Genomic DNA, 17878 nt, shown 5'->3' on the forward strand with positions numbered 1-17878 from the left:
TGGTGTGGAGTGTTCTCAACACAACCAACTTCAAATTTACCTATGTGCACGTGGTAATCACTAAGTATCGTCATACCTTAGGTACTATAGCCCGAATATCGGAGTCCTTCAGTATCAGCCTATTACTAAATATTCCCAGATACCTTCTCAAAGTCCTTCAATATCGGGTTGAAATAATAATCATCATAGAGCTCATATACTTAACATCTTTATCACATAGCTTAAAACGACTAACGTATACTACTCGAACATAAGGACTTGAAATACTGAAATCATGCTTTATAAAACATTAGCTAGGTATGCATTAGAAACTAATTTACTAAAATAAGTATGTTTGAAAACATACTAATAATGAACATAAGCTTTTAGCATTGAAAATATAAGCTTCCAACGCATACTTTATGTAAGAAAGCACCTTATTACTTTAAAACATGCCTTAGAAACTTTCTTTAAACTAGTATACGTTAATCAACTATTCTAAATTTAGTTTGCTTAGGAAAAAAACTATAACATAAGCTAGCATGAGTATAACTTTGAGTAAAACATAAATTTACTAAACATTTAGAAAACATCCGTTGTCACTCACTATCTTGGCGTTCGTCCTAGGGTTGATAGGCTTCTCCTGCTGGTGTTAACCCCGTGGACATAAATCTCATGTTTAGCTACTAGCATAGATTTCCTTGTAAGATTATCTTACATGCATAAGCTCACATTCAATCTTTATATAGAATTCCTTCATCCCAATGTTTGAGTTTTTGTTAGTAACTCAAAATTGTAAATTAGTTTTTAAGTTGGTCTAGTCAATTCCTAGTTTCTAGAAAATGGTTAAAGTTATTTTTAGTTGTAGTCAAGTCTAAGTTCCTATTCTTGTGGAGTTAGTGAGATTAGTTGCTAACATTGTGGAATCTATTTTTAGATTCAAGATATATATTTATATGGAGTTTTCTAGAATGAAATACACACACTTCCCATTTTTCTCATTTCCCTCTCATTAGTTAGAATAACAATGGTATCAGAGCTCTCAATTTTTAAGGGATCTGTGAGTGAGAATCGGTGAAATATCTTCAAGAGAAACTAAGTGATACACTTGTGAGAGTTGTTAGAGATGGAATTAGGATCAAACAGTCTTTCTTCATTGGCTCCACCTGTGTTTGATGGTGAAAACTACCAGGCATGGGCTATCAGAATGTAAGCCTACATGGAGGGTTGTGATTATTGGGAAGCAATTGAGCAAGACTATAAGATTGCTCCACTTCCTGATAACCCAACAATACACCATATCAAGACTCACAAGGAGAGGGTCACCAAGAAGGTAAAAGCACGAGCTTGCCTATATGCAACTGTGTCTCCCGCCATATTCATCAAAATTATGGCCTTGAAGTCGGAAAAGGAGATCTGGGAGTTCCTCAAAAGTGAGTATGAAGGTGATGAGAGGATTAAAGGCATGAAAGTGTTGAACTTGGTGCGAGAATTCGAGATAATGCAAATGAAGGATTCTGAGTCCATTAAAGAGTACTCAGATAAGTTGATTGGGATTGTTAACAACGCAAGAGCATTAGGAACCAATTTATCTGATAATGCTTGTGCTCAGCCTAGCATTGCACGCGTGTCCACCTCTTGAGTTGCCTGCTCATTCCTCCCAAGCAGCTGCCCGCTTATTCAAAATTTCTAGACTCAACTTTGATCTCGTATAACTTATTTTCCAAACCTTATCAAGGAACATTTCCTTCTACAAACATGCTTTCTTTAAACTCGAAGCTGCCATCTCATCCCTTAAATGGGATTAACTCATCTGATCATGACAGTTGGCTGTCATAAGACGTGGTTTAACCGAGTGTCTTTCTTTAATCACCAATGCATGGCTCTTATCAATGGCACTCATCAACGCAAGACCTATTATCTTTACCATCGCATGCTACCCCTTCTTGGCCGCATGCCCTCTTGTCCAACGCCCAATCCTTCTTCGTCATGGCCCTGCTTGAGAATTGCACAACTTTAACCAACGTGTGGTTCAACCTCATCGCACTACACCCCAGGTGCTAGCCAACCTCAACATATACTCACCAAGTAGCACATGCCTCATGTGCCTTGCACCAACGCTATCAACGTATACCCAAGCACACGGATACTCTCCCAACATCAAAGGCCTTCATGACGTGCCCCGCTTACCACTCGATGCATGCTCTAGCGCATCTCCACTTTTTTTCGCATGGGCTCGTGGCCAACGCTAGTCTTCACAACCTGCACACTGGTCAGCATACATGCCCAGCCTCAACGCGGCAACTTCGCTCATGTCGTGCACTCAACGCCTCAATAGCCTAATGCCTACACACCTTTGCCTTGTCGCGTGCATCAATAACCTCTCAAGACCTTGATCACCGCATGCTCCTTGCTAGCACATGGCAAGCTCTTGACCAACACTTAGCCTTGTGGCCTGCCCTCAACTTCCACAACCTTGGTTGCCATACACCACATGCTTCATGCGCCCATGTTTCTACACTTAGCCAAATTTCTACTTGCTAAAGCCAAATACCTTACTACCTGAGACCTCATTTCTCAATACTCAAGACTTTTCCTTTCTTCTTTAATCATCTTCTTGCCTTTCCCTACAAAATAACATTAATTCATGCTTAACATACTTAACATATTAATGAACATACTTAAGTAGGAAAAAATAGGGTTCGGGGTTTACACACACACTAGGAACATGAGAGTTTTGTCTCTTTTTTTGTTTTTAACTTTCTACAAAACCTTAAACGTTAATTGTTTTAAAAATAAAATTGTTTAGGATTTTTAATGATACAATTATTTTCCAGATCTGGGTTTATTATTTTTCAAACATTTATGACTATTGACATTCTTCTTCTTCTACAATTGCTTTTCAAAATTGGAGTTCCCAAATCTAGAAAAATCAGTTGTTTGCATCCCTGTTTCAAATTTCTCTTCTTCATCGATCTTCTCCTCTAATTCTGAGCAAATACTTCTCTCACTGTGATTCTAACCCTCCATTTGAGAATGCACCTTTGAAGGGGGCATTGAGATAACCTTGAGGAGCAACCGACAAGAACGATTCGCACTACGATTGTGCCAAATTTGCTTTCAAGGCAGTAGTTTTCACGATACAACAACTAGCTTTTGGAATTGTCGACATCTAACATCGGCTAGAATATTGAACAAACAAAATTGGTTATGGTTAAGGATTAGAATATAAAAATATCAATATTTTTACTATGTGTTGAGAGTTACCTCTTACAAGACCTGAAGCCCACATGTGGGTCCAAGCCCTATGGAAACTATGAGATGACATGAGAAATGTGCATCCCAAAAGAGAAAAGTCAGAGTCTTTGGTTCTTGGCTAATCAGCCAAGCTGGTAAATATACAATAATTGAAAAATAACCAAGTTGCGGTCATTTGGCACCATGTAGTCTCAAATGTCGTAAACTACCCTAACATCGCCAGAGCTACACGTAACTACAGGCGACTATCAAAGGAAGACATTATTATAAATTATCCCATTCGATAACCCAAAAGAGAAGATTGAGTAATCTCCATGAAGAAGAGCCCTTATCTTACTTTTGTGTCCTTAGTAGAACTATACACTTCCTATACTAATTTAAGCATCAGGGTATAGTAGGCTCGACAATACACCAGATCTCTCGTGCATGTTGATTAAGAAAGTGAGACCAAACTAAAAGAAGCGAGTCGGAGGTCAAGCCCACAAGGGGCCTGTAACGACAACAAATGCGTTGGAGATCCACATACCAACATTTGACGTTGTTTGTGGAAGCAACAACTATCGTTGACAATGGACCTAAATCTGTAGAGGTTGATCACAATTTACCTAGACCAAATGAAGGAACTTAAACGGGACTTGCAGCTCCCAAATGAGGATCGACGATCGAAGAATTCAGGAAATGTCAGTTGTGGACCAAGCTAACTCACAAGGGCGAGCTTACCTAATGAGGCATATACCCAAGATCAAGATTCAGATAGGGCCACGCCTCCAACCAAACCCATCGTCTAACTCGATCAAAATATCGAACGAGCCAATCAAGTTGACCTCACGACTAATGATGAGATGAAAGTCATGAAGTTGAGACTAGGGATATTCAAAAAAATTGATGACCCGAAAAAACCGATCAACCCAACCTAACCCAACCCATGCGGTTTGGGTTGGGTTATGATCAACTCATTTGGGTTTGGTTGGGTTCAAATAAAATTAAAATTTTATGGATTAGGTTGGTTCATGGATTCACCTAATATAATCCAAACCAACCCGAATTTATTATTAACTTTAAAAAAATATATTTTTTATTACTTATAACACAATTATTTATACATATATTGATTTTAATTTTATTTGATTCTAATATTTTTTGAATAATTTATTCTTCAACAACTCTTAAAAGTAGTTTTTTTGCACTTTAGAAAGAAATTTTTCACTATATAAATTGAAATTGTTAATCTTAATTCAATATATGAAAATAATTAAATTAGATTTTTACATATTTACATTTTACTTCTTTTTAGAACAAAATTTTAAATAAATAACCCGATTAACCCGAACCAATCCAACCCAAATATTTCATGGTTGGGTTGGGTTTGGTTCATTTTTAATAAGGGTTATTTAGGTTGAAAAATTTACCATCCGAAAAATTGGGTTGGATCTAAAAAGTCTTTCAACCTAACCCAATCCAATCCATGAACACCCCTAACTGGGACGAGAGGACAAGTTCGTCTACATAAGCTCCAATATTGAATTGATGCTAAAGATTCGGTTGATGCGAGTCCTCGAAGAAAATCGAAGTTCAATCTTTGCGATTGGAAAACAAAAGTAAAGAAAGAGAAAAGAGAAAAAGGGGGAAAAGATAAGAGTATTTTGGTATTTTTGTTGATAAACAAATGTCAAAACTCTTAAGTTTCAAAAAGTAGGGTGAAATTATTATTTTTTTTTTTTCCTTCCTTTAATACAATTATCGATCCCTTACTTTTTAACTAACACGAAAGTATAAATATTTTATTAAAAAAAAAAAAAAAAGGTTGATCCAAAACATAACGTGGGACAGTTGTGGTATCCAACCACATTATTGAGGTGAAAAGAAAAAAGGAAAAAAAAAAAAAGATTGTAAGAAAAGACAAAAGTGTGAAGGTAAAGAAGTAAAAAGGGAATTTTGGTTGTTATTTAGAGGAAGCTGGCATCTTTAGGTGTCCGCTTTGGAAATTTCGGAACAGCAAAGCGAAAGGTTACACTCCTCGGTTTTCTCTTATTCAGTTGGAGAATTTCAAGCCGAGATCTATCTTATCATCTCAGTTTCACATCTTTAATCACTGTTGTAATGGCCGGTAAATTTGCTTTTCTCACTCTCTTCTTCTTCTTTCCTTTCGTTTTCTTCCACTTCTTACCTATGTCTATCCAGGTCCTGCCTCCGTTTCCAAACATTCTTCAAGCTTATGGCTCTCTTCAAACCCTAGCAAGAGATGGGGTGAACTCTTCTTTCTTTCCTATACTCCATTTTGGCTCACTCTTTGCTTGGGAATTGTGGTTCCTTTCAAACTCTACGAGGTCTGCTTCAATTTTACTTTTCTCCTAATTCTATTTTGCTGCATTTCGATGGATTGTGAAAAGTGTTTGATGGGTTTTACTTATTTCTTTAGATGGGGTTTGATTGTTCGCTTTATTGCTGAACTAAGCAGAAGTTTCTTTATACATTTCTAGATTTTATCTTCTTCTCTGTTCACATTAGGTTTGGCTTTTTGAAGAAGTCAACAATGAAGAAAGGGGCATATTGTTGATTTATACATCTGGGGATTTGACAACTTTCGAAATGGAAATTTGTATTTAATTTGATGAGTGTCATTCAAGACAAGTGACGTTTAAACTGTTCTATCTTTCGTTTTCTGTCCAATATTAATAATGAAGACGATTTCTTCTTCTTCTTCTTATTAGACCTTTACTTTCTATGAGTTCAACTTTTTAAAAATCTAAACATCGGTGTTCTTATTGACACAGAGGTTTACGGAATTGGAATATTTGCTTTCTGGATTATTAGCAGCACTTCCTTCCTTTTTGATACCGGTGGTGTGGCCTGGAGAGGTATCAATTTACTAGCACTTCATTTAAATCTGTATGATTCTATTACAAAAGTTCATTCACATGTTTGTTTCTGGGAACTTGTGGAAATATCGATCCACATAATTCTTATCCAAGATTGATGGTTCTCTTAAACCGATTCAACTGAATATTAGTCACAATAAATAAATCGAGATCTAATCAATTGAAGACAAAGAGGAAGGAAGACTTATCAATTCATCACCTGTAACTTGAGGTGCTTAAAGTGACGAAGATAAAGTGATCTTATTTACTTGGAATTTGTTGCAGGCTGACCGCAGTTTGCCTTGGAAAGATCGATATTGGGTGAAGGTTAGTTCTCTACCTTTTGTATGTGGATTACTCTTTGTTTTTGCAAGTTAGCAATTCAGAAGAAGCAGCTATATCATCAAAGCTAATTAAGTGTGATACATGAAAAGTGGTTTTTTGGCTAAAGGCTATTCCCCACCCCCCCCCCCCCCGATGGCTTCAACATTCATTGGTGCAGCCCCTTGGACTATGAAATGTCTTATCCATTCCAACCTCTACCCTTTTTTGCTCACTTTGAGAACCAAGCTATCATCACTCAATTGCGGTTTTAATGCTAATTTAGCATTTCTTCTAGAAATGTGTATCTAACTGAAAATACTTTTCTAAGCATTCTATCAGATTTCTAGAGAGGAGAATTTGTTGGGTGACATTGAGCTGGTGTACATTAAATATTGTAGATGAAATCAACATGATAACAATGCTTGTTTCTTTTCTCTTCTCTTCTCAAAAAAATTATAGTAATAATAATAATAACAATGCAACTTTCTAGAGAAATATTAATCCAAACAGGTTAGCCTTCCTGATTCTGAGTATGGAGAGACTGCAAAATAATAAAATATTTTGGCTCAGTTACATACAATCCAATTCCTATAGTGTTGTATCACTTAACTGTCAAACTAGACACTACCAATCAGTTTTTCAATCAGGTCAGTTCATAAGCTCTACATAATAATTTTGTTCTTCTTTGTGGCAGGCTAGTCTTTGGATAGTAATCTTCAGCTATGTTGGAAATTACTTTTGGACCCACTACTTTTTCACTGTTTTGGGGGCATCTTATACGTTTCCATCATGGAGGATGAATAATGTAAGCATGGCAATTGAAAGGCAAAGTGGAAAAAAAAGCATCGATTACCTTCTTCTATTTCTAAAAAATGATTTGTTAATCGTAGGTACCACACACAACCTTTCTTCTTACCCACGTATGCTTTCTGTTCTATCACGTCGCATCTAACATGACTCTTCGGAGACTTCGCCATTCCATTGCCGACTTACCAGAAAATATTCAAAGGGTTATGCTGGTTGCGTGGATTGTGGCACTCTCATACTTCATTGCTTACTTGGAGACTCTGGCTATTTCTAATGTAATTTCACATATTTCTCCTTTTGCGTTGTCCAGTGTTTGGTGGTATAAGTTATTTGAACTGTAAGGATTGAAAACTTCAGCATGTTCTCATAAAACCATTTCCACGAAACTCCTTCTGATATATGCTTTGAGATATCTTTTCATTTGTTCTTACGAATGATTTATTAATACACATCTTACTTCGACCTGTGCAGTTCCCTTACTACCAATTTGTGGATCGGGCTTCAATGTACAAAGTTGGCTCTTTGTTTTATGCCATCTACTTCTTCGTCAGCTTCCCAATGTTCTTGAGGTAAGATTCTGAATCCTAGTGCCATAAATATATATAGATCAGTTTGTTTATAATAACTAGAAACCACATACAAGTCTGCCATTTTCCCTCCATCACTCTATGCTCGAGAAATTGGCGACTTCAAGACTGCAGACATGAATTACACAAACTGGATAAGGGAAGAAAAAAAACGAAAGAGTTGCAAAACATGTGATTTTTTTGGGACACGTGAATTTTCTGACAGATCTGAATCATCTTCTGTAGTTGTTATGCTGTTGCTGCCTCTTCTATTCCCCATCATATGCATGAACTTATGTAGTACATTGACTTATCCCTCTTTTCTCCCCTTCTTATTCCAGTCGTTTGTCCACTGGTGACGAAAGTTAAGATGACTTTTGCTTGTAGAAAAGATTATGGCTTAAGAGGGTTCTATGAGCCATAACCAAGAGACTGCAGATTTCGGACCTTCATGGCTATACCACCCGTTACATTAGCCGCGATTTCGTTAGGATATCCAATACACGTGAAGCCATAGGGGCTTATAAAGCATGCCATTAGAGGAAAAGTCTATCCTTTAGATTATTAGGTGGTAGCATATAGTTCATGGCCGGCCTGTATTGGCTTCTGAGTTTTTGTTTCTATCAGTCGGTTAACTGCTTGACTTTCCGAGTAAACTCGTACTCCAAAACGAAATTGTAGTATTTAGGAACAGGATGAGTTTGTTTCAAAGGTCTACTACCAATCTACCGGTTTTTTCTAAGATCTTTCCACCATGTTGAATCTGTACTACAGGATTGACGAGAAGCCTGGTGATCTTTGGGACTTACCAAGAGTGGCAGTTGATTCTCTAGGAGCAGCAATGTTGGTAACAATTTTACTTGATCTATGGCGCATCTTTCTTGGCCCTATCGTACCACTTCCCAAAAAGCAATGCTATCAACCAGGGCTACCATGGTTTCTTGGACAAACCAATTGAAACTCAGAGACTGCTTTGCTGTTAATGTTAATGTGATCTTGTGTTGTACTATAGCTATTATGGTAGTTTTAGCTCTATTTGTGAACACTCTTAGAGTTCATTGTGTTAGTTACTATTGATCAATTATCCTTCCATCTCATTTTCATTCGGTCTCCTCGAATTCAAACTACTAAGATCCCATAATTTACAACTTCAAACATAATACCAGATAATCAAAACCAATTGAATATGGCTTCCTCTCCCTTGGATAAACCAAAGATGCTACTTGCTAATGAGCAGACAAGAATATTCGATTAAATCACCAATTGACTCAAAAGCGTAGCTTTTAGGTGAAGGCAAATTTATATCATCTAACACTTCCTTCACTTGTAAGTTTGAAATATGAGGAAGACCCAATAAGTAGAAATCAATATTAATTGGGGAAGAAATAACATTGTAGGAATTTCATTCCTTTCACTGGAGAAGACCTAATGAGTTGAAATTAATATTGATTTGGGAAAGAGATAACATTGCAGGAGTTTGAATACAGGACTTCTTAGAATATTGCTCTGATAGTGAATTACTAGGATCTATAGATTTCCATCGATAGACAATCCCAACCAGAATAGAAATGAGTCACTTCTGATTTGGCTTGTAGCTTTGAGTTACATGTTATTTATATGACAAAAGTCAAGCTAAGCTAATAATAGGGAGAGGCCCTGAAGCCATGTCGTAGTGAGCATCCCCAGACGGACCCAATATCCCACTTCAAACTTTTCAACTCCTTGGGGGGACTACTCTATTTATTTCGAGAAAGGCAATCCAGCTTCAAAGGCAGGTGAGCTGAGTAAGGAAAGAGTTTGACTACCGGGATGGGATCAAATCCATCCTACTTGAAGCACTCCACCACGAGTTGAGACCATGCTAAATCTCAAATTGATCCAAAAGTTCAAGTCGATGGGTGAAGGCAAATTTAATGTCGTAGTATCTAACATATGTTATACGTTGAAAATGTTCCTACCATCATAATGAATAGATGGAAAAGAAAATAAAGGAAAATTCTTATAAATAAATAAATTTAAAAAATATTTACATTTTATAGCAAAAAGTTTTAAAAGTGTTTAGTACTTTTGGAACTTTTTACTATAAAATATAAATATTTTTAAATATTATTTTTATGTTAAAAAGGCCCCAAGAATAAATGGGATTGTAATATAATGATATAACTCTCGTTATTATTGTTAAAAAGTACATATATAATAATTAAAAAATTGCAGGCATTTATGCTCCCCATGGACGACCAATATTCTAACCTATTAATAATCATTCCAACAATTTTAAGAACAATGTATAGAAAGATAATGATCCGATGTAGATCATTGAGCAATTAATAATTTAATATTACACATCTGTCCTTTCGTCTCCTGTACTTTACATCTCTAATGTTGATTGCATTCTTCTTCTAAGCTGCCGCTCTTAAGATAAGAAAATCTGAATTGATTCTTTAATGTGAAATTCGGAGGGATAAACGATAAGAGTTTTTTTTTTTTTTTTTTTTTTTTTTTTTTATTTTTAAAGTTTAGAGGTAAGTTCAAGAATATCTTTTACAGAATTATAAAGTTTAGATGTATTTTTTATTTTTCATTTTGTCTTTTGTTTGGTAATTGTGTTTGATAAAAATAGAATAGGTAGATCTGGAGTTTATTACATAGTTTTAAAAACCAAATAATTATCGATGGACAAATCTTTCAGGTGGCAAATATATAAAAGATCCCAATTTTACGTTGAAAATTGTTATTATAAAAACATAAAATTCAAAATAAAAGTTCAAATTAATTAATAAACATTTTAGTTTCCAAATAGAAGTGCTTATTACTCATTATATTCACACATTCTATTGCAGATTTGCTGTCATAATTTTTCATACGAAATGATAGTGCCAATTCACTCAAAACAAGATATAGAAATATCAAAGAAATTATCTCTACAAATCTAGGGGTGTACCTAGATCGGGTTGAGTTGTGACATTTTTTTAACCAATCCAAAAATTCAAGTTGATCAAATTGGCAACCTAAATAACCTGAACATGATCTCCAACCCAACCCTCAAAATTTGAGTTGGGTTGTCGGATTATTATTTGTTTTCTTCATAATTTAAAATACTTAAATTTATCTACCACACATTTAAAAACTAAAATCTCATAAAACTCAATTCTTACTTATCAAATATCAATATCTATTACAAACTTTATACAAAAACAAACATTTTAAAAAGAAATAGTATTTTTTTAAAAAATATTCTAACCAATATATGAAATATACCACAATATGTAAATTATATAATCTAATATATGAAATATACCACGATATATAAATAATATTTACTCAATGTTTGACATAAATCGCATTATATATCATAAATTTCATTGACGGTATAGTAATTAGAAATTCCAACACAAAATTTGTGTATATCACAATACATAAAATCTAAATAAATAATAAAAAAAAACTCTCAATTAATTTTTAGATTCTTACTAATACCTTAAAATATTGTCAATATACATTGAAACATTGTCAATATACCTTGAAATATATACAAAATTAAGATTAGTAGATATTACAATAGACTAAATTAAGAGTATTACATTATTTAATTTTTGTTATCCTACGGTATATAAATCACATCTTGACTTAATATTTAACATAAATCATAATATATATCAAATAAACCGTACATAATTCACATAGATCAAATAAAGGAATGTATATTCCCTTAGGGGGTTTATAATATGTATATATTTAGGATTTTTTTTTTTTTTAAAAAAAAAAAGGTTCTCCTCGATCTTGGTGCGGTAGATCTATATAGGCGGCACAAACAAAGTACTTCTTTCTATCTTCATATATGGATGTTTATAACACATAACCCCATCTTCATCTCTTATTCTGCTTTACTCATGGTCGCCACAAATCTGTATAGGTAGCTAATCTTGGTGCACGGATCTACATAAACGGCTGGATCTTGGTGCATGGCACGAACAAAGGGAGAAAACCGCGGATAGAAGAGAGAATCAACAAGACTAGGAACTTACCTCGACTACTGGCAGTCGGTGGTGTGCAGAAGTCGACGATCGAATCCAACTGGCGAATGGCGGTGACAGCGATTGGCCGAATAGTGGCGACAAACAGCGGATGGTGAACGACAGCAACGACAGTCGGCCAAATCTGACGAGCAAACAATAGCAACAGAGGGGTGTGAAATCGCTGAAAGAAAAAAGAGATGAAAAAGAAGAGAGGATGATGAAGAAAGGAGAAGTGGAAGAGTCAGTGATTTTCTTTTTTCTTAAAAAGAAACATTAATGGATATGAAAATTTGCATAGAGGAGAGAGAATCACAATTTTATATATATATATTTGTGTGTAGAACCAAGACCTAAATAGTAAATAGCTACTGATATTTGTGGAAAAAAAATTCATTGTAAAAAATAAAATATTCAAGACATTAATGTCACTATTGTAAGGCCTTATGTCGAAATCCCATATATTTAACTTAGGTTGGGTTAGGTCAATTCAAATTTCTTTTGTTCAATCCTAGATCCAATCCAATAAAAATAGGAGAAAAAAAATAAGCAATTCAACCCTTATAATTTGGATTTAGTCCAAGTTGTTCGGATTCTTCAGTTAATTGAATGTCTCCCACTTATTTGTTGTAGACTTAAGAGAAGAGAAAGGAAAGCCAACCGGACTGTACACCCAAGAAAAGCGAAATAGGTGGTGATATCCAATGCAAATTTAATACCATGTAGCATTATCAAATTTATTCACAATTTTAAAAATCACAACCAATGATAACTAAAAAGTTTAAAAATTACAACCAATAGCCAAAATGAGCTATACCTCAATGTTAAAGATTCGATTTCCATCATAATAATGATAAAATAAAAATAATAATTTGAATCCTTATCAAGAGTAAAACAGTAAAATAAGAAGTTCAACACATTGCCAATCATTATGATAGTTTGTTGAACTTTGGAATCAAATAATTTCATATTAGATTATACTACACTAATTAAAAGTAAAATGATAAGATATAAATTTTTCAAGTTCAAGACAGTCACTGCTAACTACACCGAATCATATATCAAGTTTACATCGACAATAGGCATGCTTTGCTACAACTTGCATAACATTATCAAGTTTACATCGTCAGAAAAAAAATTTGAGAAAGATATTTACATCGAAGGAGTGGGAAAATAGCAAATGGAGCAACAATTTTGTTAACAACTTTTTGGAATATCATTGTATTTGCCAAGTATCCGGCCCTTCATTGCGAGTACTTAGGTTGGTGGATGGCGAGAAGAAGCCTCATATAGGATACATTTATGAGGCTATGGATAGAGCTAAGGAGACCATTGCCAAATCCTTCCATAGTAAGGAAGAAAAGTACAAAGATATTTTTACAATAATTGATTGACGATTGAAACTTCAGTTGCATCATCCTTTGCATGCATCGAAATATTATCTAAACCCAAAATTCAATTATTCGAATCCAAATATTCAAGCGATGAAATTTTCAATGGGTTATATTCATGTATAACACCATCTTCCTTGGACATTCAAGACAAAGATACTTAAAGAGCTAGAGAGCTAACCAAATACAAGAAAGCTGAAGGACTATTTGGACAGTCTTTAGTAATAAGACAGAGAGACAAAATATCTCCAAGTAAACTTTAACTTAAAATCTTTGATTAAAGTACATTAAATATCATTTCGAATTGAAAGCTACTAATAAAGTTTTGATCTATAGTAGAATGGTGGGATGATTTCGAAACTCCAGACTTGCAAAGTTCACTATGAGAATTTTAGGTCTCACTTGTAGTGTCTTTAGATGCAACTTCATAGCAATATATATATATATATATTGCTCAAAGTTGTCTGAATGACTTGATATTAATAAAATATAATAGAGCGCTTAATATAATATTCGGGACATTGTCGACATTTAAAAGAGATAGATGATAGTAATGAATGGCTTATTGGAAGAATTGATGACGATTTAGAGGATGATGATCTTGTTTTCGACAGTGATTCTTTAACATGAGACGATGTTTCAAGAGTTGCTAGTAGAGATGTCCAATTTCCCTTGACAGTCTCTCCTCGAATGGGACAAGGATTCCCCGATTAGGCGGGGAATGAGAGGGAGTGGGAAAAAAAAGTTCCCATGAACTAAACAGGGACGAGGACGAGGAATTCGGCCCCATTCCCCCTCCCAGCCCCGATTAGCTTTTACATAGGGAAAAATAATGAATGTTTAAATTTAAATTATATAGGTGAATAATTTGATTTATATTTATTTCTTTGTACTAAAAAAAATAATTAGGTTTTTTAGACCAAAATTTGAGTAATTTATTCGTTATCTCAACTCTCACCATTTCAACCCGACTCGCTCACATCTACGTTCAAGAGCCATAAGCTGACATCGGATAAGTCAAGTTAGTTTTTAGCAATATCGATTAAACTTCTAAATTCAAATTGTCATATAAAACTAACAATAATAAACAATTTAGTGAATACATAATTAAAATTTGCTTACATTAGTAATTTAAATTAATTGACTTAAAAAAAAAAAAAATTCCCAACAATTACTTTGGTCTCTAAGACCTATAGATATGATGAAGAGAACGAAGATGAAACCTATTTAATGAAGATGAATTCAATATTTAGAATTTTAAAATTGTATTTAGAATTATTTGTGTCATTTCACTTAACTTGGTGTTGAATGATAGTGACTCAATGACTAATATTTAAATCATATATATCTCTTATTTTTCAAGACACATTTCTATCCTTCAATGTTTTAGTTGTATAAATAAACATTATATAATATATATATATATATTTTTTATATTTTTTTATATATAGTGCGCTTCATTTAAAAAAAGCCCCCACCTTTTTGTATACTTTGCACTTAGAACCATTGCGCCTTGAACATTTTAAAACACTGTTAATGACATGGAGATCATTAGGCCATTCTATTTGACCATCTTTCATTCTCACTACCTCAAATAATCAATAAGTTCATAACCTAAGTGTATCACCAGAGCTCATAAAGACAAAATGACCACAATATCAAAAATAAATGACTTCATAGCAAATGGAACCAAATCAAGTTTGAAAAGTAAAAACAAGAAATAGACATACAGTCCTGAACAAAAACTTATTCATGGGTAGACTCAGCCTCGTCTTTGGAATGACCAGCTCTTGGACTTCACAAAAGAGCTCAATCTCTGCAACCAATTAATGGTATGTTGTTAAAAAAAATTGAATAGCAGACTCAAGATCTGGTGAGAAGTCCTCTCAAATAACTTTAAGGAATGGTTGAATTAACTTTATAAGTGCAACAAAGTGTTGGATTTTAAGCACATAAAAAGTCAATTCACGCATACCCTTAATTTAAGGTCCCATTCCAAAAGACATCAAATTGAAATTCTGCGACTACTAACCAGTGTAACAAAATAAAACATGGTTCTTACTAGATTTTGTTGAAGGCAACAATATCGCAACTCTGGACATGCTCATTTATGGGTTCGACGGTCAAATGTTCCTCAATGAGATTGTCAACAGACACAAGGTCGTCAACAATTGTGAGCATTATCTGCAGTTTCTTAATACCATATCCAACAGGGACAAGTTTGGCTGCAATTTAAACGACAAGGGTCAAAACACATCCACCTAAGAATAAGATATTACAATCAATTACATTACACATAACACGATACTCAAATAGTAGACGAGGAATAACACTGGGGCAAGAAAACGCTTTACGTGACTATAAAACAGGATAAAAAAAGACGGTGAATAAGATTTCTATTCCACTTCCCTTTAACAGGCAGTAATAACTGACGTGCTGGAGAAATGATCATATAAAATCATGAAAACTTGAATCAATTAACCGATGAAATAGATTCGAGGAAAGTGAAGAGAAACAGTTGGTTCTCATATCAATTATAAGTTAAAATAACGCAAAAAAGATTGCAGATTCCTTCCAACATTATGAAACAATATAATTCCTATAAACTGAAAGCGTGGATATAAGAACATACATGCTCCCCAAAGCAATCCTTCCATCTGAACGCTTCTTACAGCCTCTTCAAGTTTCTTCATGTCAGTTTCATCATCCCAAGGCTTGATATCCATCAGAACTGATGATTTTCCACCTAAAAACAAGCACCACGCATTATTAAAATCAGTGGACAATATAAAACGAGACCAAGATCGACGGTAAATAAAACTCACTCTCTTTCTTCTTCGCAGAAGCCTTGATGGCAGCTGCACGCTCCTCAGCAGCCTTCTTTTCCTCTTCAGTCTCTTCGCCAAACAGATCCATATCATCGTCGTCGTCGTCGTCGGCGCTAGGCTGTAAGTGTTTCATAGTAAATCTTAAATTCTAAACAGGGGATAAAGCACAATAATGAGACTCTCCAGATCACATAACACAGAACTGGGAAAAAATATTGCATAATATTTTCACCTTAGCATCGGCAGCTGGTGGGGTTGCGATTGCTTCTGCCTCAAACTTAACGCCAGAACCCTCTCCAAAAACAGCACTATAAAACAATAACAAAAGCCAACGATTATACGAGTTAAGAGCGAGAACAAAACTAAACATGGAACTGAACAGTAAAATTATGCAATTTGGTGACTTACGAGGCTCTCAAGAGTGCTTCGATATGCTTGCTCCACCTAGATACGTTGACATACTCGCTGGAAACGGGTTTGGAGATAGCTTCGAAAACAGCGATATCATCTTTTGAAGCTTGATACCTGAGAATAAACATTCGTCGAACATATAAAGACCAGATTCAATACAGTAAGTATTAATGCCATTACTATTGCTTCCAACACTTGTAACAAATCAGATGTTTTTCAATGAACAAAAGCCAAATCAAATAACAAGTTCTAATAAAGATTCAGATGAGAAACTAACCCAGAAATGTAACTACAAGTGAGCAGGTACTCGTCGAGCTTTTTTAGACCGGCTGCCGACTTGACATCGCTCAATGAGACCGCCATTGCGAACTGATGTGATTTCTCTCTGTTCAAAAATTTAAACCAGAAGTTAAAAATCCGCTGCTTTCATATGATACTTACGCGATCGAATTCGAAACTGCGTGATCGGAAGCTTACCGCCGGTAGCAAAGCAAGAAACTCACAGAGAAAGTTGCAGAGGCTAGGGGATTTTAGGGTTTCGGCTTTGTTCAATATTTAAAGCAACAGATGGGCTTGATCTGCTGCACCGCACATGAACCGATTATGAAGATCCTCAACAATCAACGGCGGAGATTTCAAGTCTTAGATCTTTTCATTATATTCATATTATATGGAACAACAGAAGGCATGAAAACTATGATATAAATTTTCTTTAAACTTTAGAAGGAAAAAAAAAAACCTCTTGTAAATTGATATAAATTTACAACATTATTCAATTAAATTGATATAGTAGTCAACATATAAAAATTGGCTATGTAAATAACTTTAACTATACCTTTCAGACAAAATAAATTATCTCAAAAAGAACTTTTGAGTACAACAAATAAAAGTGTGAAAATTTGAACATCAACAAATCATAGGTTACATGTTAATTACTATTGAACAGTGCTATTTTCACAAAATGACAAATTTTCTATTAATAAATAGTTTGTAATCAACGCAATTATTAATTTATTATGTACTAAAAAAACTAAATTTTGGAGAAACCACATTATTCATAATACATACATTCTGAGCCAATATCCATACCTCCATGCAATATAAATTTCATTTTTCAGAACATATACATAAGAATTTTCTTGGTTTCAAGAAAAAGGAAAAACAAAAGCAGTAAGAATTTATTACTATCCTAATTAATGAGTAGCGTTTTTTTTTCTTTTCGAGCAACTTTTGTGATCGTAGTATTTGTTGTATGATTATTATTAAACATGACATTCAAACAAGAAAAGGGATATCCAGAAAGAGTTTAGTTGTGAGTTGAAATTTAAAAGTAAACTCTCAATAAACTAAAATGGAACCTTGCTTAGCATTTTTTTTTTTTTTTGTTAAGCATAAAAATATGTGATTACAAAAAGATCGTCAATTGGTAACTAAAAAAAGATA

The 17878-nt window shown here is 34.3% G+C and overlaps 2 protein-coding genes across 3 annotated transcripts; one reads left to right on the forward strand and one right to left on the reverse strand.

Annotated features, from left to right (window-relative positions):
- Positions 1 to 5183: 5183 nt before the first annotated feature.
- Positions 5184 to 8933, forward strand: LOC120082504 (cycloeucalenol cycloisomerase). The gene is made up of 8 exons (XM_039037700.1): positions 5184 to 5344; positions 5419 to 5564; positions 6012 to 6095; positions 6381 to 6422; positions 7114 to 7224; positions 7310 to 7501; positions 7698 to 7795; positions 8567 to 8933. Exons 1-8 carry the CDS (start codon positions 5338 to 5340, stop codon positions 8748 to 8750), a joined length of 864 nt encoding a protein of 287 aa, XP_038893628.1. The 5' UTR covers positions 5184 to 5337; the 3' UTR covers positions 8751 to 8933.
- Positions 8934 to 14733: 5800 nt separating this feature from the next.
- LOC120082527 (elongation factor 1-delta-like) lies at positions 14734 to 17051 on the reverse strand. 2 transcript variants are annotated; one of them, XM_039037730.1, is made up of 8 exons: positions 16913 to 17049; positions 16713 to 16820; positions 16433 to 16549; positions 16257 to 16332; positions 16022 to 16142; positions 15829 to 15942; positions 15259 to 15421; positions 14734 to 15012 (listed from the first exon to the last, which is right to left on the reverse strand). In XM_039037730.1, coding segments are annotated over exons 2-8 (678 nt in total). In that variant the 5' UTR covers positions 16799 to 16820; positions 16913 to 17049; the 3' UTR covers positions 14734 to 15011. The 2 variants fall into 2 exon arrangements, with proteins under 2 accessions (XP_038893658.1, XP_038893659.1); XM_039037731.1 differs by lacking the exon at positions 14734 to 15012 and having other exon boundaries at positions 15258 to 15421; positions 16913 to 17051.
- Between the last annotated feature and the right edge of the window lie 827 nt (positions 17052 to 17878).

This window comes from Benincasa hispida, chromosome 8, assembly GCF_009727055.1.
Source record: "Benincasa hispida cultivar B227 chromosome 8, ASM972705v1, whole genome shotgun sequence".
Classification (NCBI taxonomy): Eukaryota; Viridiplantae; Streptophyta; class Magnoliopsida; order Cucurbitales; family Cucurbitaceae; genus Benincasa; species Benincasa hispida.

Excerpts from the sequence above, each read along its gene's own strand:
- LOC120082504 (XM_039037700.1), top strand. Across the intron at positions 5,565-6,011 it reads TTCCTTTCAAACTCTACGAG|AGGTTTACGGAATTGGAATA; the intron begins GTCTGCTTCAAT and ends TTATTGACACAG. Across the intron at positions 7,225-7,309 it reads CATCATGGAGGATGAATAAT|GTACCACACACAACCTTTCT; the intron begins GTAAGCATGGCA and ends TGTTAATCGTAG.
- LOC120082527 (XM_039037730.1), bottom strand. The coding sequence starts at position 16,798 with ATGGCGGTCTCATTGAGCGATGTCAAGTCGGCAGCCGGTCTAAAAAAG. Across the intron at positions 16,333-16,432 it reads GAAGCACTCTTGAGAGCCTC|TGCTGTTTTTGGAGAGGGTT; the intron begins GTAAGTCACCAA and ends ATTGTTTTATAG. Across the intron at positions 15,422-15,828 it reads AGGATTGCTTTGGGGAGCAT|CCAAACTTGTCCCTGTTGGA; the intron begins GTATGTTCTTAT and ends TTTAAATTGCAG.